We start from the raw sequence: 27,538 nt of genomic DNA, 5'->3' as shown, positions 1-27,538 counted from the left end.
GACGGAGGGGGGGGGGGAGGGGGCTTGGCGGGGTAAAGTAAGTAGAATCTCCATCTTGCTCTCTCTCTCTCTCTCGTTTAAGTATCTCTTTCTTTTTTGCTAGAGCGGGAAGATGGGCCTAAAAAGAAAGGAAATTTTCCAACTACATGGACTGTTTCTTCTTCCTGCATTTTCATTTTTTTTTTGGATTTTTTAGTTATTTTTGTTGTGTTTAAGGCTTGATACTTTTTTTTATTCTTGTTAAGTACCGATTCTTTACATATATATATATATAACGTACTACACCAGTGAGGCGGCCAAACCAGTGAGCCAGCCACTTTTTCTTGGCACTGCGAACACGACAAAGAATACATTATGTCTCTACAACGTAACGCTATCTTATCGTATAAAGAAGGTAGGATTAACCTCGCGCTTTAGACCTTTACTACTAGCTAATTTAAGACCTTATAATATGCTATAGCAGCCTATAGCGTATAACATTAGTAGCTCTCTAATTAGCTTTATAGAATTACTAATTAACTTGATATATAACCTAAAGTCTAGAAGCTTACTATAGCAAAGGAATAGACTATTATACAATATATTCTTAACCTTAACGCGTAAGGATTTGCGCCCTAGCTATGTAAGGTAGTAGATATTGCTAATTAATTGCTAGCTACTTGTAGTAGGGTACCTATAAGTAAAAACTAGGCTTAGCGCTTTATTGCTTATATAGAGGAGCTTAAAATAGCTTTTAATTAGGTAAAGGACTATTAGAGAGCCCTTTAGGAAGACCTAGAGGTTATTAGCTTATAGTTTAAGCTCGTACAAGATATAATTAACTAGTTTAGAGTCTATCTAGATAACATCTATAACTTCAATAAGACTAGCTTTTAGATAAACGTTATTAGCTTAATAAAGGTTGTTACTAGTTTAGAACGTTGTACAGGACTAAATCTTATCTAGCTAAGGGACTAAGAGTAGGTAATAGTTATCTAAGGCATCTATGCTACTAGGTATACTATTCTACTATTTGTAATGGGCGGGCCCAACGGGCCGAGCGTACGACTACTTACGCCATCCATAGCCAAAAAGGCAGTAACAAGACTTCAAGCTTCTTGAAGTCCAGGTAGTCGTATAGATATACTCGATCACACACACACTTTAGGCGTAGCCTCTTACACTATTTATTATCTATAAAGGACGCGTCTATATCTCTATATAGTATAGAGAGCAAGATATCTTATACAATTAGAAAATTTTAGTCTTAAAGAATAGCTAGACTAATAATTAGCTTAGTCTTAAGTAGTTAAAGCACTTTAACGCGCATATAAAGACGCGTTAGAAGGGGTTATATAGGCTGCTAATCTTAGATAGGCATAAGAGCCACCTTAATAAGGATTTTAAGGAATACTGCCTTGTATACAAGATCCTTACGCTCTATATGCCCTCTTACTTATTATATATCCTTTAGCCACCTAATATAGTATGTTTCTTACTATTAAAATTATAGTACTCTTAACGCATAACGTACTACACCAGTGAGGCGGCCAAACCAGTGAGGCGGCCACTTTTTCTTGGCACTGCGAACACTATGTATAAACAATTAAATTACTTAACACTATAAACTAATCCTTTGTATATGACACTTGTATAAGATTTAGAATATGTAAAGGGCTACGCCAGAGAGGTATGACCTACAGGTCACATAGTAGTGAATCACATAACTTTAGTCACGTAACTAAATAATGTAGTTAGCTACGTATAAACAAGCTTAAGTAAGAAGGAAGACTAAAGGTCTAAGCGTTTATACAAGTAACAACTATAAAAGAACGGCCCTCTAGATAGTTCTTTTTTATATCTTTCTTCTTCTATATAATAGGTAAATGCATATTTATTAGTTAGGCCTTTCTTGCCTATAATATAAGAAGAAAGATTAACACTCTTTAATCTCTCTTGTACGACATAAGAGAGACTAAAACAACGCAAGAAGAAAGAGATAGAGTTACAAGGAATGCCACCAGCCTCTGGCCTAGCTATGCTAGACAAGGAATCTATCGCCTTTATCTGTACAATAAAAGGAAATATTAACTAGCTAACAGCTAACAACGTACAACAGGCTAAACAGCTTAAGAGATAGGCAGTCGCACACTAGGAAATGATGTCCTAGATTAAGCTTCTAATAAGGCAACTTTAAGAAGCCTATACGACACTACCTCTTATAGGAGCTCACGTTAGCGCTATAAATATAACTAACTAAATAAGCGAGGCAACTACTCTAGCCCTACCTATATAAAGTTACCCTAAGCCTAGACTTCTTAACGTAGACATGTTTAACTATAGTACCTATAAATAATACACTTAGTAGAAGATGCGTGTATAGGCTAAGCTGTTTATAGATAGAGTAGCTTACCTAAGTAAGGAACTTAAAATCTACTATATTATCACACGTATAAAAGGACAAGCTTTTAATGCGCTCTATGCGTACGTCTAAGCTCTTATAAATAGCACCCTAACAGCTACAATAGCTAGACTATAGTCCTAGTTAGACAAGTTCTTCTAAGACCCTATAATTAAATAGAAGGCTCTCTACTACCTTTATATAACTAGAAAAAGAAGGGGAGAGTTTCTTTATTACATTCAAGTTTTTAATTTAAAATTCTAAGAAGTAGGCTTAAGCGCTATAAACAACGCTTAAAAGATTAACTACTTAAAGAACTCTCTTAATAAAGAGTTGCTTAAGTATTGAGTAGGCTACTAGCCTAGTAAGAATAAGAAGTATAATAGCTTTATATAAAGAATAAGAGTTACGTAAGAAAACCTAAGAGCGATAGAACAACTATTATCTAAATAACTAACTTTCACGTTACCTTTCTTTAGCAACACTTAAGCTACATCTAAAAAGATAGACTAGACCTCTACTTTAGGCGTAACTAGGCTACGTATAATAAAAGAATACTAAGGGTCCTATACTAAAATTAAAAGACACTATTAAGAGAGACGTTATTTCTACTATAGCAAATAAGGACACTATTATAAAGACTACAACACTCCTTTTACTACTCCTACGCATAAACAAGGAAACTATACTAAGGTAGCTACTATAGCACCTATAGAGGATAACTTAGATAAGGGAAAAGAAGAGCTCTAACTAAAAAGCGCTAGTTAGAGCGAATAAAGCAGGAAAGAGATATCGTACGAGCACCGCATAGGATACTTAAACTATTAAAGCCTACAAAAGCAATGTCTATAAATGTAGTTATAAATAGTGTAAGGAATGCTATTGTAATGCTTAACTATAGGTGTTATATATATTTAGTTGTATGTAACAAGCTTATATAACAACTAAACCTGCCACGTTAAACAATCTTATCCACCCTCTTAGCAATAGTAGAAAAAAGATAAGTCCTATACAAGAAGTAATAGAGTTTATACTTAAAATAGGAGGGGTAAAATAAAAAATAGCAGCGTATATTATCTTGTCTACGTACAAATTTAACATAATCCTTAGAAAGACCTAGTTAGAAGAGATAGATAGAGTACTATACACTACTAAACACCGCCTGCTCCTACAACACTACAGATTCTCCGTACAAAGTAGGGAGAGCACCACGCCTACGCAGATAGACTGTGCTGCTATTACTACTACTGCTTTCTAACTACACGTACAAAGAAATGGAAGACAGAAGGTAGTATAGGTATTTACAGCTAGTTTAAAAGATATTAAGAAAGCTCTCTATCTAAAAGCAAAACTTATATTAAAACTTAGTATCTTTCTTAGTAAGTTGTATAAGAGGGTCTACTAAACGTAAGAAGTAAGAAATAAACTTTTAGTAAAAGTTAGTAAATCCTAAGAAACCTTATGTAACGATGTTACAACTTCGCCAAGTATTGAGCCAATCCCAGAGCCGGATCGGAGGAAGTACCTGCCGCCCTTCATCAGCCATTCGCCCGAGGTCGGATCCGAATTCGGACCCGACTAGGATAGGTATATATTGAGACACTCCCTGTAGCTAGCTCTATAGACTTTTGATATCCTTTCGTACAAGGCCTATAGGTGGCTTGTTGAATCTAGGCTCTTTGTGATCCCACGCACTCCCATATGCCTCTGAGTGATCCTACGACCGAAACAGATCCGACCTGCCTTACCTGCGCCGTTACACCTTATACACCTTAGATAGACATAAAGGGTTCTTATTCTTAGATAGCTTTTGTCTTCTCTAAGTCTATTAAGACACTCTTTCTTACTTCAAGAATAAACCCTAAATACTTTGTACGTTTGGCGTTAAATTTACACTTATCTAATTTAAGTTATAGTTCTACTACTTATAGTTGTTTAATCACTTGTTATATATAGGTGTAGTATTAAGATAGAGAGCTATCTATAAAAATTAAGATGTTATTAAGGTAAGTAGATATAAAGTCGTCTAGTAGGTCCTATAAGATCTAATTAACGTAACGCTAGAACGTACTTAGAGCATTAGCTAGACTAAAGGGTGTAACTAGCTATTTGTATAAGCTAAATCTTGTCTAAAAGGCTATTATCTATTCTTATTCTTTAGTAATTTATATTTTATAAAAAGTAGTAGACACGTCTAGCTTAGTATACTACTTAGCTTGTCTAACTTAGTTTAGGGTCTTATAGATTAGAGGAAGAGAGTATTAGTCTTTTTGCGTAATAGCGTTAAGTGTATAGTAGTTAATATAGAACCTTAGTCCTCTTTTAGGCTTCTATATAAAGAGGACTAGCAACGCTATAAAAGAAGTGCTTACACAGATAAAACCCTTATTAAGCAGGTCTAGAAGTGTCTTCCTTAGGACTAGTAGTTCGTCTCTAGACATGCTATAGAGTGGTCCATACGGGATCTCTAGTAGCTTGCCATCTTAGGGAATTAATTTAATTTTGTAGTCTACGTTGTAACGGGCTGAACGCCCTTCGCCTCCCATACTCGTCTACGACCTCGTTTACTCCACCTGCCCGGCCTGATTGTTACCCTAGCAACCAGCATTGTATATAGATAGCTACGTAGCCGAGAGCTTAGCTCTCTATCGAATACAATCTTGTTACCTTGGCCTGTCCGATCGTGCTCCCGAGCTTAAGACTACCCTCCGGGGTCGAGCCCCTTACATACGTCTAGGCCTTAGTAGGGTAGTAACTCTGCTCCCTCTTCTAGCAAAAAAAGCTGCGCGTGGTCCTTAAAGTAAATAAGGAGGGCTTTCTTTACTTTGTCTATTAGGGCGCTGCTTAAGAAAAGAGTTTTGCAGCTCTTAAAGAAGCATTTCTTTTAGATAAAGTACTTATCGCATTTAACCTCAAACGCCATATAGTAGTAGAATGTAATTCTTCTAGTTAAGCCTTAGGAGCTATACTCCTATAAGAAGATGATAAGGGCACGCTCTATATAGTAGCTTATCTCTTTAAGAAACTGCTTATATATAAAGCTAATTACCCTATCTATAATAAGAAACTGCTAGCAGTAATCTACTACTTAAAGAAATAGGACGCTAAACTCTATAGCGTACGAGAGTGTTAAGAGTAGGATCTGAGTGGAAGTAATATAAGACTTCTGGTGTCAGACTCTTGAGGTTGGTTTTCGCGGATGAAGCAACAGGGTGGTATGAACAGTGTCTCTTGCAAGTAACTCTTGTATTGTACTTGTACTCGTAACTTAAGTTGAACACAATGAGCCATAAGGGCTACATTGCCTATGCTATATACCTATGGTGCTCGTAGCCCTCGGTCAGAGGAGTCCGAGGATTGCTCGGTGGCTGATGCACGAGGAGCTTTCCTCTGTGGCTTATGCACGAGGAGTCTGCCAAGACTCTTCCTCGCGCATAGAGGTCCGAGGAGGTCACGTGATCCTTCCTTGCTCTACAAAGGGCGGGGTTGACTGGCTGTCGTCGTTCCTTTTAACTTAACCGCTGTGCCTTCCTCCCTCAGGTTCGTAACAGAGAGTTTGAAGTTATTATAGACTATAAGAACTTAGAATACTTTACCTATAAGCAGAAGCTGTCTAAACGCTATATACAATAGAACTTAAAGCTTGCTTACTTTCTAAATATAAAGTGACGCTATTATCTAGGCAAGGATAATATAAGAGCAGACGCGCTATCTCGCTAAGATTAAGATATGCTTAAGGACGTAAGAGACGAGCATACCTCCTCTTATAAATTTATAATGCTAGTCCTAGCTTATACGCTAGACTACGTCCTAGCACTACCTATATAGACTTAAGAAACCTCCTTAGTGTTAGAAACACTACCTTAACCTCTAGACCTTCTAGCTTTAGTACGAGAACATTAGGTATAGGTAGCGCAGGATGACACTATCTACTAAGAAGTACTAGCCGCCGTACAAGAAGGAAGACAATTGCTCTCTAGCACGCGCAAGGTTGCTATCTCGCTAAGTGACTATATAATTAACTAAGAAGAACAACTCTAATAGCGTGGATGTGTGTGGGTACTAGACTTTAAACTATTATGCATAGGAGTTATCTAAGTGGCTTACCTATCTCTCCTAACTAGACATCTTAGATAAGAAGAGACCTATTAGATTGTTATATAAGAATAGTACTAGCCTTGCATAAGCGATAACATACGACGCTTTGTATAGAACTGCGAGCTATGCCGCAAAAGCACTCCCTAGCGGGATAGAAAGTTTAGTTACTTAAAGCCCCTACTCGTGCCTAGTCGCACGTGGCAGCACCTTATAGTTAATTTTATTATAGGCCTTCCTAACTCTTTTAAAAACATAAACTTAATAGTAGTAAAGAACTAATTAGGGAAAGGCGTTGTACTAGTTCCTATAAAAAAGATTAAGATAATAGACGTTGCTTAGGCTTTCGTACGAGAAGTCTACCGCCACTACAGCCTTCTATAGTCTATCACGTCTAACTGTAGCCCCTAGTTCGCAAGCTAACTATAGGAAAACATCTGCAAGCTGCTAAATATTTAGCAGAATCTCTCTATAGCTTACTACCTATAAATAGACAAGACAATAGAATAAGCTAATAGCGACATAGAAGTAGTTGTATAGATCTTTTGCAACTATAACTAAGATAATTAGGCTTAGCTTTGCCCTCTTCTAAAACTTATGCTTAACTCCTATACAAACGCCTCTATAAGTGTATCCCCCTTCTTTCTCTACTATAGTTACTATAATACCTTATTTCCCTAAAAAGAAGCTATCTTAGATAACTAAGAAGCAAGCGTAGCAGCTAAAGAGATAGTACGTACGATTAGTGATGTAGCAAACTAGGCAGTTTTAGTAATGTTATACGCCTAACAAGAGCAAGAGAAGTAGGCGAATAAATCTCGCAAACTATTGCCTGCTTATAAAGTAGGAGACTAGGTCTAGCTAGACTTACGCAATATATAAATAGCCTAAATAAGTAAAAAGCTAGACTAGAAAAGTAGAAAGTACTAAGTCGCCTGCGTATAGGACTTCTACTAGGTAGAACTTGTGGTGCCTTAGGAGACAGAATCCTTCCACGTAGACAAGCTAAGGCTAGCATCTAACAACCCCTTGCTATTATAATAAATAGACAATAGCAGCCCTACAGCTATTATTGTACGAGAAGATAGAGAAGAAGAAGAAGACTATTTAGAATAGCTTATATAAGGCATCACAGACGAATAAATACAAAATAGAGAACTACAATATCTTGTTATTTAGATAGGCTACCTAGAGGGAAGTTAGGAACTAGCTATAGCACTTAAAGACACAAAAGCCCTAGATAAATGGCTCGCCTAAACTTCCTCTGTACGAAAACCTAACGGCTGGCTACAAAATAGCTAGAGGCGAAAGCTACTTAATAAGCAACGTCGAAGATCTAAGCAGTTGCCTGCTTAATGGTGTTGTTAACTCCACCGTTCGTGCAGAAACGCAAGGCGTTAACCTAGCTGTTAGCCTATATTCTATGATTAGCTATTATACAAAAAGACTTAAGAAAGTAACTATAATAAGAGAAAAGTTAAAGCTAAAGGGATATAGGAAACAAGTTCTCTTACGTGGGCCTTTATAAGCACATTCTTATATAGCATCTCTTTAGCCTCTTTAATAAGCTTTAAGAAGCCTTCTTATATAGTAGTTAGCAATTGTATAAAAGACTCTCTTATAAGCTTTAATTATAACCTAAATTTATATAAATTACTTAGTATTTTGAATATTTAGAGTATTTCTAGCTAAGCTTCTCATAGTAGAGTATAAAGGCGTATGTTAAAGCAATTAATAACTCTCTACGCGTTAATAGATGTTATGGGCGAGAGAGGCCTAACTAACGAGTATGCATTCACCTATTGTATAGAAGAAGAAAGATATAGAAAAGAACTATCTAGAGGGCCCTCCTTTTATAGTTGTTACTTGTATAAACGCTTAGACCTTTAGTCTTCCTTTTTACTTAAGCTTATTTATATGTAGCTAACTACGTTATTTAGTTATATAACTAAAGTTATGTAATTTACTACTATATAACCTATAGGTTATACCTCTCTAGCGTAGCCCTTTATAATACTCCCCTCCTTTACCTTGTCTAATATCACGTGCGTATTCTTTAGTCTTCTTTTCCTTTCTCTTTATCTGTTTGCTATTATATATTTGGCGTCTTGTATAGTTAAGGTAAAGGTAAATAGTAAAGGTAAGAGAGAGTTAAGCAACAGTGCTATATAGCAAACGCTGTCTAGCGAGCATAAATACTCTTCTTCCCCTACCTACTGCTTAAAGAGCAATTAGTAGTAGTAACAAAGCGCCAAGGGCGCAAAAGAAAGCAAATTTAGACAGGTAGGACACTAGACTTTAGTGCAGGGGCATCGCAGGTAGCTAAAAGTAGTTCTGCTAGTCGTACGACATCAAAGAAGGCACGTAGTAAGGGTAGTTAAGAAAGGGCCCTACTAGGTTAACAGCACTATAGAACCTATAAGAGGATAGGCTATAACTCTCGTACGTGCTAGAAAGATGTAGAAAAAGATTCTCTTTTAGATACAAGTAAGTTGTATAAAGCATCTATAGTGTAACGGGCTAGGTAGCCCGCTACAGTACAGATAGCGGTGGCTATCTTATGTATCAACTACGCAACGATATCAGCAGCTCTGATATCTTGTGCCAGCCTTTTTGGCGCGGTGGGCGCGTTGTAGTTGCGTGCGCAGTCTAATAGGACTCGACCCGTTACATATAGCTAGTATAGAGTAATCTAAGTTTTTGTACATAAAGTTCGTGATGCTAAGAAAAAGTGGCACACTTGGTGATGTGGCCTACTTGGTGATGGAATACGTTATATATACATGTGTGAATAGCAGGCATGTGCTTGGACCAAGCTTCTTACCGAGGTTGTATTGTATACTTGTGCATGTAGGTGTACGGGTGGTGTTTGTATCTATTCCTTTTCTCTTTTTTTTTCTTTTTTTTAGCTAGAGAGAAAGAGACGGAAGCGAAGAAAAAAGAAAAAAAAGATAGACAGGGAAGGGGGGAAGAGACAAGGAAAAAAGAAGCTACTTAGTGGCTGTGAATGATGCGAAAGAAAGCAAAAATAAGCACGCTGGTTTGTATACACGCGTATATGCACCGACACCGACACCAATAAACAAACTACTTGCGGTGAATATATCTTCCGTGTGTTGCGCGCTTTTTTACTTATGCATTTTCCTTTGCTAATCTTGCATTACTTATCTATCGCACCGCATCACTACAAAGCTAAGCCAAGCCAAGCTAAGCCGTAAAAGGTTCGTTTTACCCTACTTATCTACAACTATACGAATCCACTATGTTGCCCTATGCAGTAGTAAAATCCTCAGAGGAGATTGCATGTATCACAAGTCGTAGTGTTTGGGCATATACACGTCAATGTATGTAGGGCGGACAGGTCACGGGGAGCAATTCTGTGATATGCTCGGTAGGTGGAGAGTGGGATACTGTAGGGTGAAAGCAAAAGTTTTTTTTTGCATTTCCCAAGACGTACTCGCAGCATGCGCTAACCAGACGTTGGTGCGAGTACGTAGATAGACTATCATGTCGTAGCAGTCGTCCTACACATATATCTGCGGCTTTTAGAGCCCCCTCCTCCTCAGCACGCATCTGCACCCCCCCCCCCCTAGATTGTTGTTTCAATTTCAATGGTCGCACGACTGTTCTGTCTGAGTGCAACCTACTCCAAGGCGTGCAAATTCCCCGTTACCCCATTTCTGGGGGCATTTCTTAACGGTAGGATTATGTTCGCAACAACTGGCATAGGTTGGGACACGCTCGCCGGTGATTTGAAAACGATAGACGCAGCTGAATGATGCTGTAGCTAGCGGGGCTAGTGCGAAGACGGTGAAGAGGAGCTGTGATAGCTGTATTGTTGTTGTTGTTGTTTTGGCGAAACGACTGTACACATGCAATGTTAGCTACATTGTTCTCTTTCTCATCTGGCAGGCGGCGGAGAAGCAGTAGCCGGGTCTACGTTGATGTACTCACCAAAGCCTACTGATGTAGTGTCTAACAGTACTTCTTGTCTAGAGGTATGTGTACGTGTGTTTATCCTAGCGTCCGAGAAACCGCTGTATTTGTGGAAAATGAAACGATGAACAAGAGCCAAGAAGATGAGCATTACATATGTAGCATGGAATTCCAAGAAGCTTTGACAAAACCTTACCGTAAGACCCAGTCATTTCCCCGCCTCCTCTCCAACGTAAGCATTACGGGTATATTGAAAGCTTGTTGAAATAATCAGCGCGTGTTCTGACCCCCCTCGTCAGTCCGGTACAACTTTGTGGTATAGAAGGAGTATTCGCATCAAGGGCGATTTGAAGAGACTAAACAAGCTGAGAAGAGTAATTTAGAGAGTTCTTAATACGGCTATGCTTAGGAAAAGCAATCGTTTGTATTCTCGATCAAGGCTAACTATCCACTTTGAACCTATGTAGATTGCCAGTCTACCTGGAAGTAGAAGATGAGGTCAGCTGGGCCCAAGCGCGCTGTCTGACCGCTGTTCGATGGAGTGTCGAGACGCAATGCACAATCCAACAGATAAGACAGCAACAGTTGGTGGGTATGATTGGAATACAATTAGTGTAACCTTTGGTCTCTGGCCCAAGTACATGTCCCTTCGCCGAGGCGCTATACCTCACCCGGCAAGCCATAACACTGATTATGTAAAGCCCAGGCACTAGATGTGATGACTTGGACCTGATCAGTTAAACCTGAATACTGTTCAAGAAGCATTCGAAGTGGATTCAGCCTGTCGAAGCCTCAGACACAAGGCCACCAGCCCATCACACATGCATCCCACAAGATCAAGAATCGTGCTATATATCCTTTACTTTTCTACTGCGAGTATGGATACAATAATAGAGCAGTAGTAACAATACTTGAATTTCACGAGACGAATCGCTAGTCAGCCACACTAGTAGTCAGAGGTACTTGTATACCACCTTCTAATACGAGCACGTGATTATATGCCAGGGTACTATGGTCGGACGTGGGACCTTGCATCTACTCAGTAACCTTACTTGGTCATACACTCTGCGATAAAAAAAAATTTCCTCAAAGCAGAGTAAGACACTTACAGTAAGTAGGAGTCTACATGTCTAATTTTGAACTAGTTGCTACCAGCAATATATACATAGCACGGGTCCTCCCATTCCCCACATGCTAAACCCCAAACAAAACGGGTATCCTCTAGGTTAAATACCATGCAGAACCCACTACTTCCTTTCCGATTTTCCCCAAAAACTGCTCCTCCTCCTCCTCCTCTTCTCCACAAACCCATCCCACTTTATCGCCAGTTTCCATGGGTGTATGAATTATTGGTGATCGCACTGTCGTTCACATTAGCCAAAACCAGCTACTTACTACATTCCCTAGCTCCAAATATCCACGAATGAAAGAAGAAGGGAAAAAAAGGGTTGATAAAGAAGAAGAAGACACTTACGCAGTAGAATTTTACGGCATCGCTCAAAGCCCTATCGAATCGACACCAGTTCTTCGGTGGACCGTACTTCATAACCGGATCATCAGCCGTGGGGAGACACTAAATCGCAGTAAGTATGAGCATGTAAATCCCCCCCAAAAAAACGAGGCTTAGCAGGGATCTTTTTTTTTGAGCATACCGCCATAGGCTGATTCAGAGGGTGTTCATCCGAGTCGCGTGGACAAGTGATGACGGTCGTGGGGACACAATGGCTAGCATGGACCATATTGAGTCCCGTGTAGGACAGCACGGCGAGGGCCGTGAGGAGATTAAAGTGCATTGTGGCGATGAGTTTCCGAGACGACGAGAGGGGATTCAAGCAATTGGTAATAAACAGACTCGGGCGTGCTCTAGGGTACAGAGTTAGGGGGAGGGGGTAAAGAGGAAAACTCATAGGCTTTTATATGCTACTGGAACAACTAGTTTTAGATCTAGTATTGAGCGCGCAAGGATGCAAAGATGGCTATAGCACTTGGATTCCCTCCTATAAGCACCGAAATAGGCTGCTTGCCAAGTACCTAGGATATAGAGGGGATACTGGTTTGTAGTGCTTATACAACGCGATCCAAAGCGCCTAAGATACATCACTAATAAGGCCGCCGTATTACTGCGTGACGTCAGTCTAGCAGTGCTTCGTAGTCGTGAAGTTAGCAACCATGCAATTCAGTCACGTGATGCTCACTATGGCGCCTCACCAGCGTCCGTACTCTGTGTTAATAGTTCATTTGGTGTATGAGTGAATTCAACGTGATGACGCAGTGGATCTCACAACGCAGTAGAGGACGCGTGAGAATTCAAAAGTATGAGTAAAAGCAGAATCCAATTAGGGTCTCAAAGGTAAAGCTCACATCACAAGATTATGAGAGAAAGTAGTGTCTGTTCCGCCGTAGCGGTTGTTTTATTACGAGTGATGGACGTTGTATCTGAGTGATTAACCCAAAGTAGAACGAGCTGGCTCGTATTTGGTTTTTCCCCTATTCCTCCTTGTTCCGAATAACCCCCGCCACGGCCCTATCGTCCACACACCACGTGCGGCATGTGCACAAAGGCCAGCGTGCGCGTTGACAACGCACTAAAGGGGCCCTAATGTTGAAGCTCTAGCATCTGAAACAGCCTGCCCCAGGCTGTGTCTGTATCTCTATATGAAAAGGAAACCTGCACCTAACTTTTTGAAAGAACAAACGGGCTGGTATCATTGGGTATAAAATGCCCTGGACGCCGTGAAACACTTGTTGAAAAGGCTCTTACCCGCCTCCCAAAGATATGCAAATCTTTCTCATGCGATGTCGTTCATCGTAAATCTTAAAGTCTTTATGGGTTGAAGTTGATTCAAACCCACTCTATGCGTCTAGCATCATGAAAATTAAAACTTGAGCTCCTTGGGCTTCTCCCAAGTAAAGCTCTGGTTGGTAAAGTGGCCGTTCTTAGCGGTTTGGAAGTAAATGGGGTCAATGAGGTTAAGCTCCTTGACAATGACACCGGGACGGAGGTCGAAGTTCTTGCGGACAATTTCCACAAGCTCGTCAGACGACTTGTCCGAGGTTCCGTATGTCTCGACGAACAGAGAGAGTGGCTCGGCAACACCAATGGCGTACGACAGCTGGACGAGCGCACGGCGGGCCAGCTTGGCGTTGACGAGCGACTTGGCGATCCAGCGCGCAAGGTAGGCCGCAGAGCGGTCGACCTTGGAGTAGTCCTTTCCGGAGAAAGCACCACCACCGTGGGCTCCCCAGCCACCGTAGGTGTCGACAATGATCTTACGCCCGGTAAGACCAGCGTCACCCTGGGGTCCACCGATGATGAAGAGACCAGAGGGTTGGATCTGCGGCAGGTCAGCATAGGTCAACAAGAGGACAGGCAGAGCAAGGACGTACGTGGTAGACGGTCTTGTCGTCGAGGAGGTTGGCGGGGATGACCTTCTTGATGATCTTCTCCTTGATCTCCTTGCGGAGCTCCTCGGTGGTGATAGCCTCGCTGTGCTGGGCAGAGACGACGACGGTGTCGACGCGGAGGGGGATGACGGCACCGCCGTCGTGGGCGTACTCAATGGTGACCTGTGTCTTAGTGTCGGGTCGCAGCCATGGGAGGGTACCGTCCTTGCGGGCAGTGGTCATGGCCGAGTTGAGCTTGTGGGAGAGGAGGACAGTCAGAGGGAGGAGCTCGGGGGTCTCGTCGGTGGCATAGCCGAACATGATACCCTGGTCACCGGCACCGAGCTTCTCAAGAGCCTCTTCGTAGTGCAGACCCTGAGCAATGTCGGGCGACTGCTGCTCAATGGCAACGAGGACGTTGCATGTCTTGTAGTCGAAGCCCTTGTCCGACGAGTCGTAGCCAATGTCCTTGATGGCATCGCGGATGATCTTCTGGTAGTCGAGGTGTGCCTTGGTGGTGATTTCACCAAAGACCATGATCATACCAGTCTTGGCCGCAGTCTCGCAGGCGACCTTGGAGAGGGGGTCCTCCTTGAGGCAAGCATCGAGGATGGCATCGGAGACCTGGTCACTAAAACTCCGGGTTAGCAGTGGTTCGGCGTCGAGACTCGGCGTCGAGATTCGGAGCGGAGTATTTAGTTGCAGGTGGGGGCCGACGGAGCTGCTATCTCGCGCCGGCTCTTTATCTCCCGCAAAAAAAGACCGCCCAAGAGACAAAGGGGACACGTATACATACCAGATCTTGTCGGGGTGGCCCTCGCCGACCGACTCGGAGGTGAAGAGAAAGGTGCTACCCTGATGATATGGTCAGGCCATTGCGGTGCGGGGACAATTGGGACTGTGGGGGGCGGGCATACCTTGGAGGATCCGTTGGGGACAGTCATATCTGCGGATTGTGCGGGGGGGTTGAGGGGGGGAGAAGGGAGGGGGGATAGTGTAGGACTTGCGACCGCGTGTGGTGACGGAAGAAAGACGAGGAGAGGGAGGAGGAGGTGAGTGAGTGATGAGGGAAGAGAGGGGGTCGAGGGGCACGGGTGGATTTATGCAGCAGCAGCGCTGGCCGACAGTCTCCCAAATTGCCGAAAAAACATGGGCAAAGCGCGCAGGCTAAGGCCGAACGGCGGGTTTTCTCACTAGCACGCCATCACCACCGTCTGTAACTCAACTCCGAGCCCGCTGGCCAATGGTGCGCGCGCCCCACATGGCCGCCACCGCCCGCGCGGCAGAAAAGTGTCCCGTGCTGTTTCAACCTCCTGCCTGGGCCCGTGGCGCGCGTCGTCCGCCCTTCGCTCGCCAACCTCGACAATGAGCAAGTATGGCACCCTGGTCATGGTATGCCCGCAACGCCCTGTGCTAGCCACGCCCCCCAGACTGACCGCCCCCCTCGCAGGGCCCCGCCGGCGCGGGCAAGTCGACCTTCTGCACCGCCCTCATCCAGCACCTCCAGAACATCAAGCGCCCCTGCTTCTACGTCAACCTCGACCCGGCCGCCGAGGACTTTGCCTTTGAGCCGGACCTCGACATCAAGGACCTCATCAGCCTCGAGGATGTCATGGACGAGATGAGCCTGGGGCCCAACGGCGGCCTCATCTACTGCTTCGAATTCCTCATGGAAAACCTCGACTGGCTCACCGACCCGCTCGAGGAAGTTACCGACGACTACCTGATCGTCTTCGACATGCCCGGCCAGATTGAGCTCTACACCCATGTGCCCATCCTGCCCGGCCTCGTCAAGCACCTCATGTCGGGCTCGCTCAACATGCGCATGTGTGCCGCCTACCTGCTCGAAGCCACCTTTGTCATCGACCGTCCCAAGTTCTTCTCCGGCACCCTGTCTGCCATGAGCGCCATGATGATGCTAGAAATGCCGCACATCAACATACTGAGCAAGATGGATCTGGTCAAGGGGCAGGTGGCCAAGCGCGACCTGAAGCGTTTCATAGACGTCGACGCAGACTTGATCGAAGACGACCCCGCCCGCAAGAAGATGTCGCCTGAAGAAGAGCGAAAATACCGCGATCCAGCGTCCAAGGAGAGTCTCATGAGCGGCTCCTCGTTCCACAAGCTCAACAAAGCCGTCGCCGAGCTGATTGACGGCTTCAGCATGGTTTCCTTCCTCAAGCTCGATGTGCAGGACGAGGACAGTCTCGGCGCGGTACTGAGCTACATTGACGACGCCATACAATTCCACGAGTCACAAGAGCCCAAGGAGCCCAGGGATGTCGAGCCCGAAGCGGACATGTAGGCTCCTTGGCTAGACACATTTGCATGGGCGGCGTTTTGGTTTTGGCGAGGTATGTTCAAATTCAGAGCACAAAATGTCGCCTACGACATGACATTCACGATACCCAATATACGCTCCAGCACACATTACACAATCCACAGTTATGCTGGGCTGCATAAACTCGACTTGTGTCACCAATTGACTTGCACAATGATGTCTCGCCTACGCAACTGCCATGCTTCTCTTCGCCTCGACCATGCGGTGTGTTACATGACACATGCCACACTCTCAGCCGCAACCGAGGCGCCAGCCTCACTAGACTACATTCGTTGCGCCTCTAGCGGCCGGTGACGCAAGCAAGCTAACTTGTGTTCTTGGAAACGCACAGATTGCATCTTGACAAGCGGTGAGAAAGCGGCAGCACATACTCCATATCGCAGGTTAATAGCGTGAAATGGCTGAGATTGATGATTGAAGAGAAGAGCAAACTAAGTTCAACCCTTACAGTGTCAAACAGACCAACCTGTTTCTTCTCGTCAGTTTCTACAAAGAACCACAGAAGAAGCTGTCCTGGTACACCATGGCGCTGCAGTTTGAACCAAAACCGACGAGGTACTTCCTATTCCAGCACTATCAGCGCTATCAGCACTAGTTCTACTAAAACTTTGGTAATAACACATAACTGGCTTGTTTCGACAACCGACACACACACGTAAACTAACTAGCCAAGCGCTGACATGCTCGATTGATTGACCGCCCCTTGTACATGCTCAATATCACACAGCCACCAACGCCACCTGCATGCCTAGAAAAGACGGAATCCTTCTACCTCCTTCCATGCTCATCTCTCTTTTTCTCTTCTTCCATATTACAATACAAGTCAGAACCTTGATTATGATTACGCATGCAGTTCAAGCAGGTATACTCAAACATATCCCCTAGAATGAAAAAAAAAATCCCCGGCATTCAAAAGTGTCACATGGCAGACACATATACATGCACACACATAGAGAGAGAGAGAGAAACCGAGAAAGAGAGAGGGTGGCTAGGAAAGTCGCTAGCTCTCTCTCATTCTCTCTCTCACACACACACAATATGCCTATATGATATTCACCACGTAATACGGTGCAAAAAAAAATTAAAATCACAAAAAAAAAACCCCCCTCACCATGTCCGACAAGCCTGCTAATAAAATCCCAATTCCTCGGAGTTTTACATATATCCATGGAGAAAATATATGTAACACTAAGTACTGCATGAATAACTCCCCGGAATTACCCCCCCCCCCCCACACACACACACACAAAAGGAAAAAAAGAAGAATAATTATAATAATGATAATAATAATAATAGACCGGGCTATGATTATGAGTATGATTATGTTGAGGTGTAATTTTTTTCTTCTTCTTCTTCTTCTTCTTCTTCTTCTTCTTCTTCTTCTTCTTCTTCTTCTTAATGTGGGGATGTGTAGGAAGGAGATTTAAATTTAGATTTAAATTTAGATTTAGATTTAGATGATGATGGTGATGAATGTAGGATAACATGGATAGATAGATAGATAGTCTGCTGTCATGCCAAAATTTGATGTGAGATTACGAGTAAGAAAAGACAGAAAAAGAGCGAGAAAGGGTTTCACGCGAGACGATAAAAACAGACACCAACTCAGTGCTACAAATTTCGAGATTATTGTATTCAAAGCAAACAGTTTATTGCATATGAATCCACTTTTGCAAATTAACGTTACTTACCCATTTTTTTTCTTTTCCCTCATGGTACACAACGAATCGCCTCATGATCGCGCAGAAGAAGAAAAAAAAGAAAAAAAAGAGCAACAATAATAAAACTAACAAAAATCAACCGACTGAACAAATTAACAATGATGCATCATACCACCCCGTCCAGCCATTCAAACAGAAGGACCAAAAAAAAAACCAGAGTGATTTTGTTAGACATCCCCATGACAACTCCCAATACAACAATAACAACAACAACAGCAACAACAACAACACATCTTCTAGGCAGACTAAGAGGACATTCCCACTCAACCCTTGATATCACCCTTCAAACCACCATCATAACCGCCTTTTCCAAGACGGTAGCCAAAACTTACAGCAACCGCACACAAGAGTCCGGCACAAAGCAACGTAGGACCCCATCGGTCGTGATACGTTACGGCTCTCCTCTCTCTGATCTTGTTGACGCGCCAGATATACAGGCCAGCACTATAACACAGTGCCAGGCATGCGATGATGGTGAAAGCCCAGGCAGCCGCAAAGGCAAGGCCGTCACCAAAGTTGAGTAGGGTAGCAGCAATGGAGCCAATGAGGATTGAGAATTCGAGCCAGGAAAGAAACGTGCGCTCAGTCGCTAGCTGGACCTTGGGTTCGACGCGGACAGGAACGTGAATACCTGGTTTGGGGTTAGCATGGTATACTTTGAATACTTTGTCTGGATGACTTACGCTTGCCCTTTGGAGCCTTGAACCGCTTCACTTCGCCCCGCTGTTTCCAGCTTGGTACACCAAGCGTGAAGCCTCCGTCCCCAACATCCGTAGGCGTTGGCTTTGGAATAATCGACACAACTGTGTTGAGTACTGCAGACCCCACGTTGGAGGCTGTTCGCTCAACCCACTTTCGGGCATAGCGAAGGCCTCCCTCTCTTTTGGCGGCTTCAAAGTCGTCCTCCTCGTCATCACTGTCCGAGTCGTAGATGGGGTAGTCCTCGTCGGTAGTGCGCCTGGCGGCGACGCGCTCCTCGATATCAAGTGCATTAGGGTCGTTACCGTTGGTCAGAGTCCCGTAGTCACGGGCTCGCTCCATTTCGTTTTGTTCCATAACATCTCTGGCCTCGCGCAGCCTCCTCAAGCGATCATCATCCTCGCTGCCGTTAGCCGCAGGGAGAGCACCGGCCATGTCATCCTCGCTGTCATCATCATCGTCAAGGTTGCCGCTAGTGCTAATGTCGTTGCTCGCCCCAGGTCGCTCAATACCAAAGTTGTGGGTGACGGGCTTGCGAATATCAACATCCATCTGTGGGTACCAGTACGGAAGCAAGTTGATGCGCTTGGGGTTGAGCGTGGCTGTACCATGGATGTACTTGGAGAACTTGGGTACAGCCTCAACCAGATGGGATGCGGTGAGGTCCCGAATCCACTGCGGTGGCTCGCCTCCTGCTTGTGTCTGTAGTTTGACTTCGAGAACAGCATATGGGAAAAGTTCCTTGTCCTCCTTGGGCAGCTGCTTGAAGGGCCAGTCCACGCCAATGTCAGTGCGACGCCAGTTGTCACCAGAACGGGTCTTGCCGTCCAGGTTGTCCTCGCGGGTCATGGTCAGCTCAGTGTCGAGCGAGATACGAACACGCGCATCTCCGGGGAGTTGGAAGGCAGTTCGGTGGTAGAAGGATCGTGTAACGGGCTCGAGCTTGCGGGTGAGAACACGGTATTGGATTTCTCGTGCCAGCTGCTCGTCCGAGGCAATGTCTTTCTCTGGCCGCTTCTGTTCCCTGCGCTCCTTCTCAAAGATCTGTTCCGGCATAAGCTCGCCACGGAGGTATGCGTTGACATTCTTCTCCTTGAGCTTGAACCGTGCCTTGACAGACTCCTCGCCCGTCCAGTCTTCACGATGTGTCTTGCGCTCGATGAAGATGGTGTCGCTTGACATGCCTCCATACCAGCGCAGTCGGATAGCCTCGGCACCTTCGGTCTTCTTCAGACGGCCCTCGTACAGCTCCCATGTATCCGTGTTGTCAAAGTAGATGGACGTAATGGCAGAGTCTTCCTCGTTGAATTCCTTGTTAGGGTTGAACACGAGCACAGGCAGGTGCTTGAGGATAATGAGCTTCAGCTCCAGGATGTTGTCTGGATGCACCCAGTACTTTGTTGTCTGGCGCACAAAGTTTTGTTGTTTTCCTCCTGCCGAGGCATCGCCCTTGACGGGGTTTCCTCGGGTGCGGACAATGTCGTAAAGTCTCGATAGCTTGACGACGTATGAGTCGTAGTTGTCTTGGAAGAAGGGCTTGCGCTTGAGGCGGGCGGCGAAGACGGGCTTGAGGAACCAACTGGTGTTTTTCTGCATTCAGTCAGCACCGATGTAGCGCGGCGGGATTCCTGTACGCACGTCGTGCTTCTTGATAATCTTCTGGAAGCCCGTGTAGTTCAGCTGGGTGAACTTTGCGAGGTCGTGGACGTCGGCGATGATGTCGCTCAGGTCTTCCTCGAGCAGGTCAAAGTCGTCCTCAAAGTCCTGGCTGTTTCCGGGGCTCTGCTGGGCGCGGGCGACGGCATCGTTGACCTCCTTCTCCGATGCTGCTATGCGACGGATGATCTCCTCGGCCTTGACGCGCTGGAAGGTGTAGACCTTGTCGAGCTCCTTCTCGAGCTGCTCGACGAAACTCTGCTCCGACTTCTCGTCCCAGACGTGCGGGACGCGCAGAGAGTGCTTGAGGCCCTCGTAGTCAATGTAGTAGAAGACCCACTGCTTGTTGAGCGACTGCTTGAGCTGCTGGCCGAACCTGCAAACGCGCATTAGCTACCGTTGACATCATGCGCGCGCTTGTTTGTCGCGATTGGGCGAAGCATCAACAAGGGCCTTGCGGCGGGAGCAACGGAGGACAGGCGGGACAAACCTCATGGTGTGCGATGTGCGGGCAGTCGGATGCCCAGATGGTGGCCGAGGGAAGTGAGGATGTGTTGAAGCTGCAATGCAGGACCCCAGCAAAAGGTCGGGCCTGGCTAGCAGTGAAGCTTCTCCCCGCCTGCATGTGCGTTCCTGAGCCTGAGTGGAGCTCCGGCCTGCTAGCGCCGTCTGAAGGCCGCTGAGATGGGTCTGCCGCTGCAGCCAGCCATTGAGAAGGGCCGAAGCTCCCACGTGTAGATGCAATTCGGTAGCCAGTATGCTCCCATGCTGAAAAAAAAGAGAGAAAAGCTTTCTGTTTGCATCTACGGCCCTTGAATAGACGTCATTTGCTGCCGTGTGCGCATGGCTTTTCCATTGGCCAATGCCGAGGCTAGTGGCGCTGGAACTCCCATGCCCGGCACATTTACCGTGCCAGCACCAGTGCAGCAAAAAGCCGTGTTTGCGTCTTGTTGACATGGCGTGCAGATATACGGCCTGGTTTCTTTCTATACCAACAGACCTATTGCGGACATCGGGCTGACATGGGCAAGGCTTCTTGCCTGCCATCCCATGCGTTCAAGCCATGTCGCAATCTCAGCATACCAGGGGCCCACGGCCAAAACAATATCTATTTCCACCCGCCCTCTGGCCATGTTCACGTCGTAGTTTCATATGCTGACAAGCCTTTGTTTTGTTGTAGTGGTCCCATACAAGGGTAGTAAGCAACCGTGCTCAGCCGACTCTGTTGCAGTCAAACGCGAAGTAACAGTAACAAAAAATTGCATTCATCAGGACCTAGTAGGAGGAGAGCTGTGGCTCACGAGACTTCTATTCAGAGAGCAGTTTCTCACATCCTGCGTAGGACGGACCCATAGGATATCCAGCCGAGCATAACCATAATACCATAACACCATAACTCCATCCAGCGCGTGCTTCAAGGCCGTGCTCGGTGGGTATCGCAGAGAAAACATGAGCAAAGGAAACGTATTAGGGTAAAGAGTGTGTGAGAGGAGGGCCCGGTTTTCTACGTTTCCTGATTGTGGAGTGTCTCGTTAGGAAATGTTGCCGCCGGGCTGACGTGCTGGCTAGATTCGGGGCTGTTGTTCTTGCTTGCCTCAGGCGAAGGCGTATGCGACCGTGAGACAATATACAGATCGTCGTAGCTGCCCAATATCATACGCTTCCATCTTGCGAGCGTCGGCAACCCTACGTTGGCAACCGATGCCTTGAGCGTGGGCTTTTCGGCGTACTTTTCGCGCTCAGAAGGCGCCAGGAGGTCTTCGTTGAGGATGTCGAGCCGACTGTTGCCACGCGGAATAGGCTTCCTCGTGACGCGAAGAAAGGGCAACGAAGGGTCTGGGTACGAGTCAGACCTGGCCACTTCGACCAGACAGAGAACAGGCACACTCACCATTGTCGAGCTCGGTACAGAGATCGCGTTGTGTTTTGACCTCGAGGCCTTTTGCACCAGAACGGAACTTGTAGACGAGGATGGGCTTGCTACTTTTCTCGTCCAGGTCGAATAGACTGCTCGCTTTGCTGGACTCGCTGCCCGAGGTCGATATCGACTTGAACGTCATGCTTTCTTCCAACATGCGTGCGGTGACTCAAAGAGAAGGCTGGGGCTGAAGATGTCTTAGGCGGGAATGAGGCGGGTCCTGGCGGTGGATTGCAAAGGTGAGGGACCAGAGTTGCCTATGTCGTTGTTTGGGTGAAGAAGGTTTGGGTGTTGGCGCTGAACAAACTGGTCGAGTATGTTTTGTATAGCCGCGGGCGTTGGCGGGTCGTGTGAGTCCAAGGGGAATGTGGAGTGATGGTCTGGGTCGTGGCAGGCCATGGAGCCTTCCAGCCAGCGCTGGCTGGCGTTGGGCGCTGTCACGCCTGGGGTGTGGCTGGCTGCGCCCCCCTGGCGTGGCTGAGGTGGCATGATGTAACTTGGGTCGGCCGATCGACACACTGATTGGCCCGCGGCTCGGCTGTGCTCTGACCAGCGCTGATTGGCTGATGGTGACGTCCACATGTTCATGTATGCTCCGCACTGCAGCTGTGTATGTACAGGCAGCATAATTTATTACCCGAGGCATATCAGAATGCTGGGCTGGTTTCTGAAGATGCTGGTTAAGGTCCAGTAATGGTTCAGATGTCAAGGGTTAGGCAGAGAGGACCAGTCTTGTCCTTTGCATGACCAAAAGTTGGGAGATTCATGACGACCATGGATGCAGTGGCCGAGACGGGTTTGATTTTTGCCTGCATGCAGCTGAGTCTCAGGAAACAGTCAGGCAATCAGGCAAATTTGCGCTCATGCGAGGGGATCAGCCCAGGCTTAGTTGGCGGGGGTGCAGAGCATGCGTCACGTGCAGTTGGATCGATCTCCAAATGCCTGTGCCTAGGGCCAGTTCACAGACTGCAGACCTCCCAAGGTCATACGTGTGGAGATCACTTCTCGATATATATTAGAGCGATCAGAACGATGAGAGTGGTGGCACAAATGCATGCGGGGAAGCGCCAACCGCGGTATGCTAACGTGCAAGACTACGCTGCGGAACGAGGCCGGACGGCATCGCACGGTTGCTTCACGGACGGGCACGGAATGACGCCTCCTTGTGACGCGCATGATGCGTGGGCGTTAATGTCGGGCTGCTTGGAGTGAGAGCAGAGAGCTGCCGACCAAGTCACCTGGTTGGCGTTCTGATATAGGTGCGTTCAGGTGATGCGAAGATTGTTACATCGCCTTGGGCCGTGGCAGTCGCCGTGCTCGGGCACATAGGTTGAGAAAAGGGGTTTTTGGGCGATGCTAGACAGAACCAAGGGGGTGGGCGAAGGTGTAGAGGATGACAATTTGCGTTGCCTGGTGCCCTAGTCTCAGAGTGCACATGTCAGTGTGAACACTGGCAGCCAATCAGCGCCGGGCAGGACCCGGCAGGACTATGAGCTAACTAGCGCGGTAATCGGTGGAGGCAATGCATTACATACACACTCAAAGTACGCCTGCATATACATAAGTATGGATGCAAAGGATAGGCTGACCATAATTCTCCGCGCCAACCCCATGGCATGTGGACCAGACTCGATGGGTCACCGCCAGTGAACAGCAGCGCACTGGCCAGGGCTACCAGCGCAAGGCTGCGGCTCTGCAGCTGCATAACGTGTGCAAACCATTTTTTGTCCCACTGCCGTCGCTGGAACGGCGGGCCTTCTGCCTGCCTGCTACCCGTGTTCCAAGTCTCGTCAACACGGCGTGGTTGTGTAGTGTAGCTTTGCAAGACGGCAGCACCAGCGGCGGCGGGCGGCGGGCGGCGGGCGGCGGGCTAACGCGAACAGGCTAGCGGCGGTCGGCTGAGAGTGAAGGTGGAGCGGGTCAGAGCCAGCGCGTGGAGAAACAAGCCGAAGCAGAACGACGGCTTCGCACTGCAAAAAGGCTTAGCCCAGGGCTCTGCTGCGGCCCGGCGGCCTGATTCGTCGCATCCCCCAGGCTGCCTTGGCTAGTGCCACCATCAGCCACATCCGCCGCCCACCCTTTGCATCTGCACCCCCTGTCCGCGCGCCCTTAGCAGCAACGCGCGCGAGACTGTCATGAGGCTGCTCAAGAGCCTTATATCCACTCCACGCCATCTGTCTGCACCCCCCCCCTTTCGCGCACCTGCCCTAATCATCGCAGCGTAAAATCACGCAAGCCTAACCTAGCACCTTTGGACCACGGCAGTAAATACCTGCCCCGCGCGCCGCCAACATGTTGCAGCCGCCTCGAGATCCAGCCTCGCGGCCGCTGAGTATAAGGACAATGGGCACCAGTGCGACGCAAGAGGATAAGACGGGCGAGACATGGAAGCTGAACGTTACCGCCGAGAATTGCTGGGAGGACCTCATCCTCACCCTGGGTACGTCGACCTGCTCTGGCTGCAGATATAGGATCCGTTCTGACGTTTCTGCATAGACGGCGGAGGCATTCGCGGCTACTCGAGTCTCCTCATTATACAGCAGCTGATGCACGAAGTTGCCGAATGCGAACGCCGATTACAAGAGGAAGAGGGCCCAGTGCCTGGGAGCGAACGGCGCGAGTTCAACGAGAACGAGCTGCTCCCGTGCCATTACTTTGACTACATGTATGGCACAAGTACAGGCGGTCTCATATCTGTGATGCTGGCTAGGCTTCGCATGACGGTGCCCCAGTGTCTGGAGATTTATCGCAAAGTCGGACATGAGCTGTTTGGCCATAGGCGCAACGTGCTGCCACTAGCTACCAAATATGATCACAAACCGCTTGAAAAGGCGGTACAAGACATTGTCAGACAGTACTGCAAGGAGCATGACAAGTGTACAGGCGACGACTGGTACCCCTGGCGCTGGGAAGACCAAGAACAGGTGCCCATGGACGCATCGGCCGTCAACTCTGTGCAAAGTGCAACTACATGGGGCAGTGGTGCTCCAGCCACCAATGTCAAGCCAATCGAGCACATTTGTCAATCGTGAGTCTTCTTCCAATTAATCCTTTGGTGAGCCTAGCTACGTCTGAATTTGGAGATTTATTCTTCAACTTTGTGGTTAGAGCCACCTACATTTAGTGTAGAGAGAAGAAAGAAAATGCTGCGACATATGCTGACAAAAGCTAGAATCTGTCTAACAGCTATTCATTCCGGCCAAATCGACGAAGCATATCTCCTTCGATCCTACAACCACCAATATGATCCCGACATTGCCCCGCCATGGGTTACGCCCTACAACACTGGCGCTGACAAGCTCAAGATCTGGCAAGTGACGAGGGCGACATCCGCTGCTCCATTCTACTTTGAAATGCTCACCGCCGACTTTGGTAATGGATTGAAAAAGAATTTCAAAGACGGTGGTATTCGCGAGAACAACCCTTCCTATGCAGCCTACAGCGAACATGCTTCACTCAAAGGGGACGATAGGGAACCAGGTCTCTTACTCTCGATTGGGACTGGACGTCCGGACACTACTCATGACGGCTTCGCTACTGCCTGGCCAGGACCACTGGGTAAGGTCAAGGCGCTGCAAAAGTGGAGTGAAAAGTTGGCAGTATTCAAGAACCTCCTGATCAAGTACACCGAGGGCGAAGATCGACACAAGATGATGCGCACAATAGCCAAGGGAGAACACCGATGGTACAAGCGTCTCAACGTCGACAAGGGACTTGAAGGCTTACCACTTGATCATTGGGTAAAGGGGCTGTGGACCAATCCTCTGACCAACGAAAATAAGGAGGTGAATGGAGGCAAGACTCTGTCAATAATGGAGGCAGTGACGAGGGCATATCTCCAAAGGGAAACCATTGCAAGTCCCGGCAACCTCACGGAATACCAGCCTCCCAAGATTGTCCTGAAGCAAGTGGCAGAGAGACTAGTACGGCACAGAAGATTAAGAGAGGCTACCAAAGCGGAAGACATGAAGAGGTGGCAGACACACATGGGCCAATGGCTAACGGGCCAGATGAAGCCTGAGGATGCGAAGAAGGAGCCAACTCCGCTACAGTCAAGAAAGGGATCTCGAGCTTTTCTTTCCGGATCACGTCCAATGACGCCTAATGGGAAATGAACAAGAGTGCCTGTGAGACCGGCATCGGGCCCGCTACCCACATGATTGCTAAACAACATATGACGACACGCTTTGCTGCAAGAATAGTCAGTTCATATCCACTATTCTTGGCTGTTTCATGCACCTGAGTACATGAGGTCATCAATCAGCACTATACGCAACACTATAGGCTGTTTCCTGTCCCAACTCCATGTCTCCAGGCATCGTCTTCAAGCCTCCACGGACCTACCAGAAACACCACCACCCCACCGCCAGATCGGTACTGTCAAAGATGGACTTGGCAAGCTCTTCGCCTCCAACCAGCCATCTCCTTTACGATTACATAGCTCTCCGCCTCCGAGACAAGTCCATGTCACAAAACAGGAGTTTTGATGTTTTTTTCTCTCTCTCGAGGCTCGCTTCCTTCCACCCCATCCGCCATGTACAATAATGCCTGAATACCCGTCACGTTTCAAGACGCCGCCATGTATATTTTTTTTGTCGTTTTGATTTTCAAATGTACTATACCACGCCCCGTAGCCCCGCTATTACTATTTTATTACTTCAATACCAAATAAAGTAGATGCCTCCAACCCAGATAGATGATATCAAACAACGCGAATTTTTCCATACACACACACACACACACATTTGTCTACTCACAATCTGCTAGTTCATGCACACCACACGACACTATGCTATCCATGCATCAAACCGACGCGAATCTTGGTATTTTTGTTGATTTTTTTTCTTTCTGCACAGTAACTACCACTAATATCAAACATCCCCCGCCCCCTCCTTCAAGCCATCGCATCTACGCCCCCAAACCCCCTCGGAAAAAAAAATAAAATAAAAACATACTAGGAAAATGGCTGATACTCGGCTCCTTGAACGCGCCCACCCTACAGTGCCCGTGCACCAGATGAGCACCATCGCCAGTTGAGCACCCCCAACAACTCAATATAGTCAACAAGATGAGGCTGTAGAGCCACCACAAATCGTAATAAAATTGCGCAAAGCTAGGATTATACTATATACAGGCCTACAAAAGTTTTGGCTTATTCAGAAATTTTTTTGGAGGGCGTTATCGGTCGTTGCCGTCGACTACGCGGTGGAGCAGCTCGTGCAACCCTTGCGGCTCCCACCACAGCTGGAGCAACACCACCACACTTTTGACGCTTTGTAGCTGGCTTATGAGGTTTTGACGCTTTGCGCTTACCCGATTTGGGGGCAATTGTATAGCTTTGGCAGCGTCGCGGAGGCTTCTACGATGCTCTCTTTCGGCTTTCTCTGCAGCCTTCCGCTTTCTGGTCT

At 46.7% G+C, this 27,538-nt stretch overlaps 6 protein-coding genes across 6 annotated transcripts; 2 read left to right on the top strand and 4 right to left on the bottom strand.

Annotated features, from left to right (window-relative positions):
• Nucleotides 1–11,632: 11,632 nt before the first annotated feature.
• Nucleotides 11,633–12,204, bottom strand: SETTUDRAFT_33831 (uncharacterized protein; the record flags this gene model as incomplete). The annotated part of the gene is made up of 3 exons (XM_008030643.1): nt 11,633–11,772; nt 11,807–11,984; nt 12,064–12,204. The coding sequence occupies 3 exons, from the start codon at nt 12,202–12,204 to the stop codon at nt 11,633–11,635; spliced, it is 459 nt and encodes a 152-aa protein (XP_008028834.1).
• Nucleotides 12,205–12,799: 595 nt separating this feature from the next.
• On the bottom strand, nt 12,800–14,758 carry SETTUDRAFT_164872 (uncharacterized protein). Its single transcript, XM_008031038.1, has 4 exons — nt 14,713–14,758; nt 14,592–14,650; nt 13,799–14,426; nt 12,800–13,746 (listed from the first exon to the last, which is right to left on the bottom strand). Exons 1-4 carry the CDS (start codon nt 14,737–14,739, stop codon nt 13,288–13,290), a joined length of 1,173 nt encoding a protein of 390 aa, XP_008029229.1. The 5' UTR covers nt 14,740–14,758; the 3' UTR covers nt 12,800–13,287.
• A 298-nt stretch (nt 14,759–15,056) lies between these two features.
• Nucleotides 15,057–16,100, top strand: SETTUDRAFT_22237 (uncharacterized protein; the record flags this gene model as incomplete). The annotated part of the gene is made up of 2 exons (XM_008030561.1): nt 15,057–15,092; nt 15,246–16,100. 2 exons carry the CDS (start codon nt 15,057–15,059, stop codon nt 16,098–16,100), a joined length of 891 nt encoding a protein of 296 aa, XP_008028752.1.
• Nucleotides 16,101–17,808: 1,708 nt separating this feature from the next.
• Nucleotides 17,809–20,725, bottom strand: SETTUDRAFT_164870 (uncharacterized protein). Its single transcript, XM_008031037.1, has 4 exons — nt 20,703–20,725; nt 20,195–20,588; nt 18,541–20,146; nt 17,809–18,488 (listed from the first exon to the last, which is right to left on the bottom strand). The coding sequence occupies exons 1-4, from the start codon at nt 20,705–20,707 to the stop codon at nt 18,121–18,123; spliced, it is 2,373 nt and encodes a 790-aa protein (XP_008029228.1). The 5' UTR covers nt 20,708–20,725; the 3' UTR covers nt 17,809–18,120.
• A 991-nt stretch (nt 20,726–21,716) lies between these two features.
• Nucleotides 21,717–22,272, bottom strand: SETTUDRAFT_94576 (uncharacterized protein; the record flags this gene model as incomplete). The annotated part of the gene is made up of 2 exons (XM_008031036.1): nt 21,717–22,048; nt 22,104–22,272. 2 exons carry the CDS (start codon nt 22,270–22,272, stop codon nt 21,717–21,719), a joined length of 501 nt encoding a protein of 166 aa, XP_008029227.1.
• A 2,150-nt stretch (nt 22,273–24,422) lies between these two features.
• Nucleotides 24,423–26,245, top strand: SETTUDRAFT_22235 (uncharacterized protein; the record flags this gene model as incomplete). Its single annotated transcript, XM_008030560.1, has 3 exons — nt 24,423–24,570; nt 24,627–25,158; nt 25,303–26,245. The coding sequence occupies 3 exons, from the start codon at nt 24,423–24,425 to the stop codon at nt 26,243–26,245; spliced, it is 1,623 nt and encodes a 540-aa protein (XP_008028751.1).
• Nucleotides 26,246–27,538: the final 1,293 nt, after the last annotated feature.

The sequence above is a fragment of the Exserohilum turcica genome (genome assembly GCF_000359705.1).
Source record: "Exserohilum turcica Et28A unplaced genomic scaffold SETTUscaffold_5, whole genome shotgun sequence".
Lineage (NCBI taxonomy): Eukaryota > Fungi > Ascomycota > Dothideomycetes > Pleosporales > Pleosporaceae > Exserohilum > Exserohilum turcicum.
Note: the sequence above shows the minus strand (reverse complement) of the source record. Positions and strands in the feature narration are given on the sequence as shown.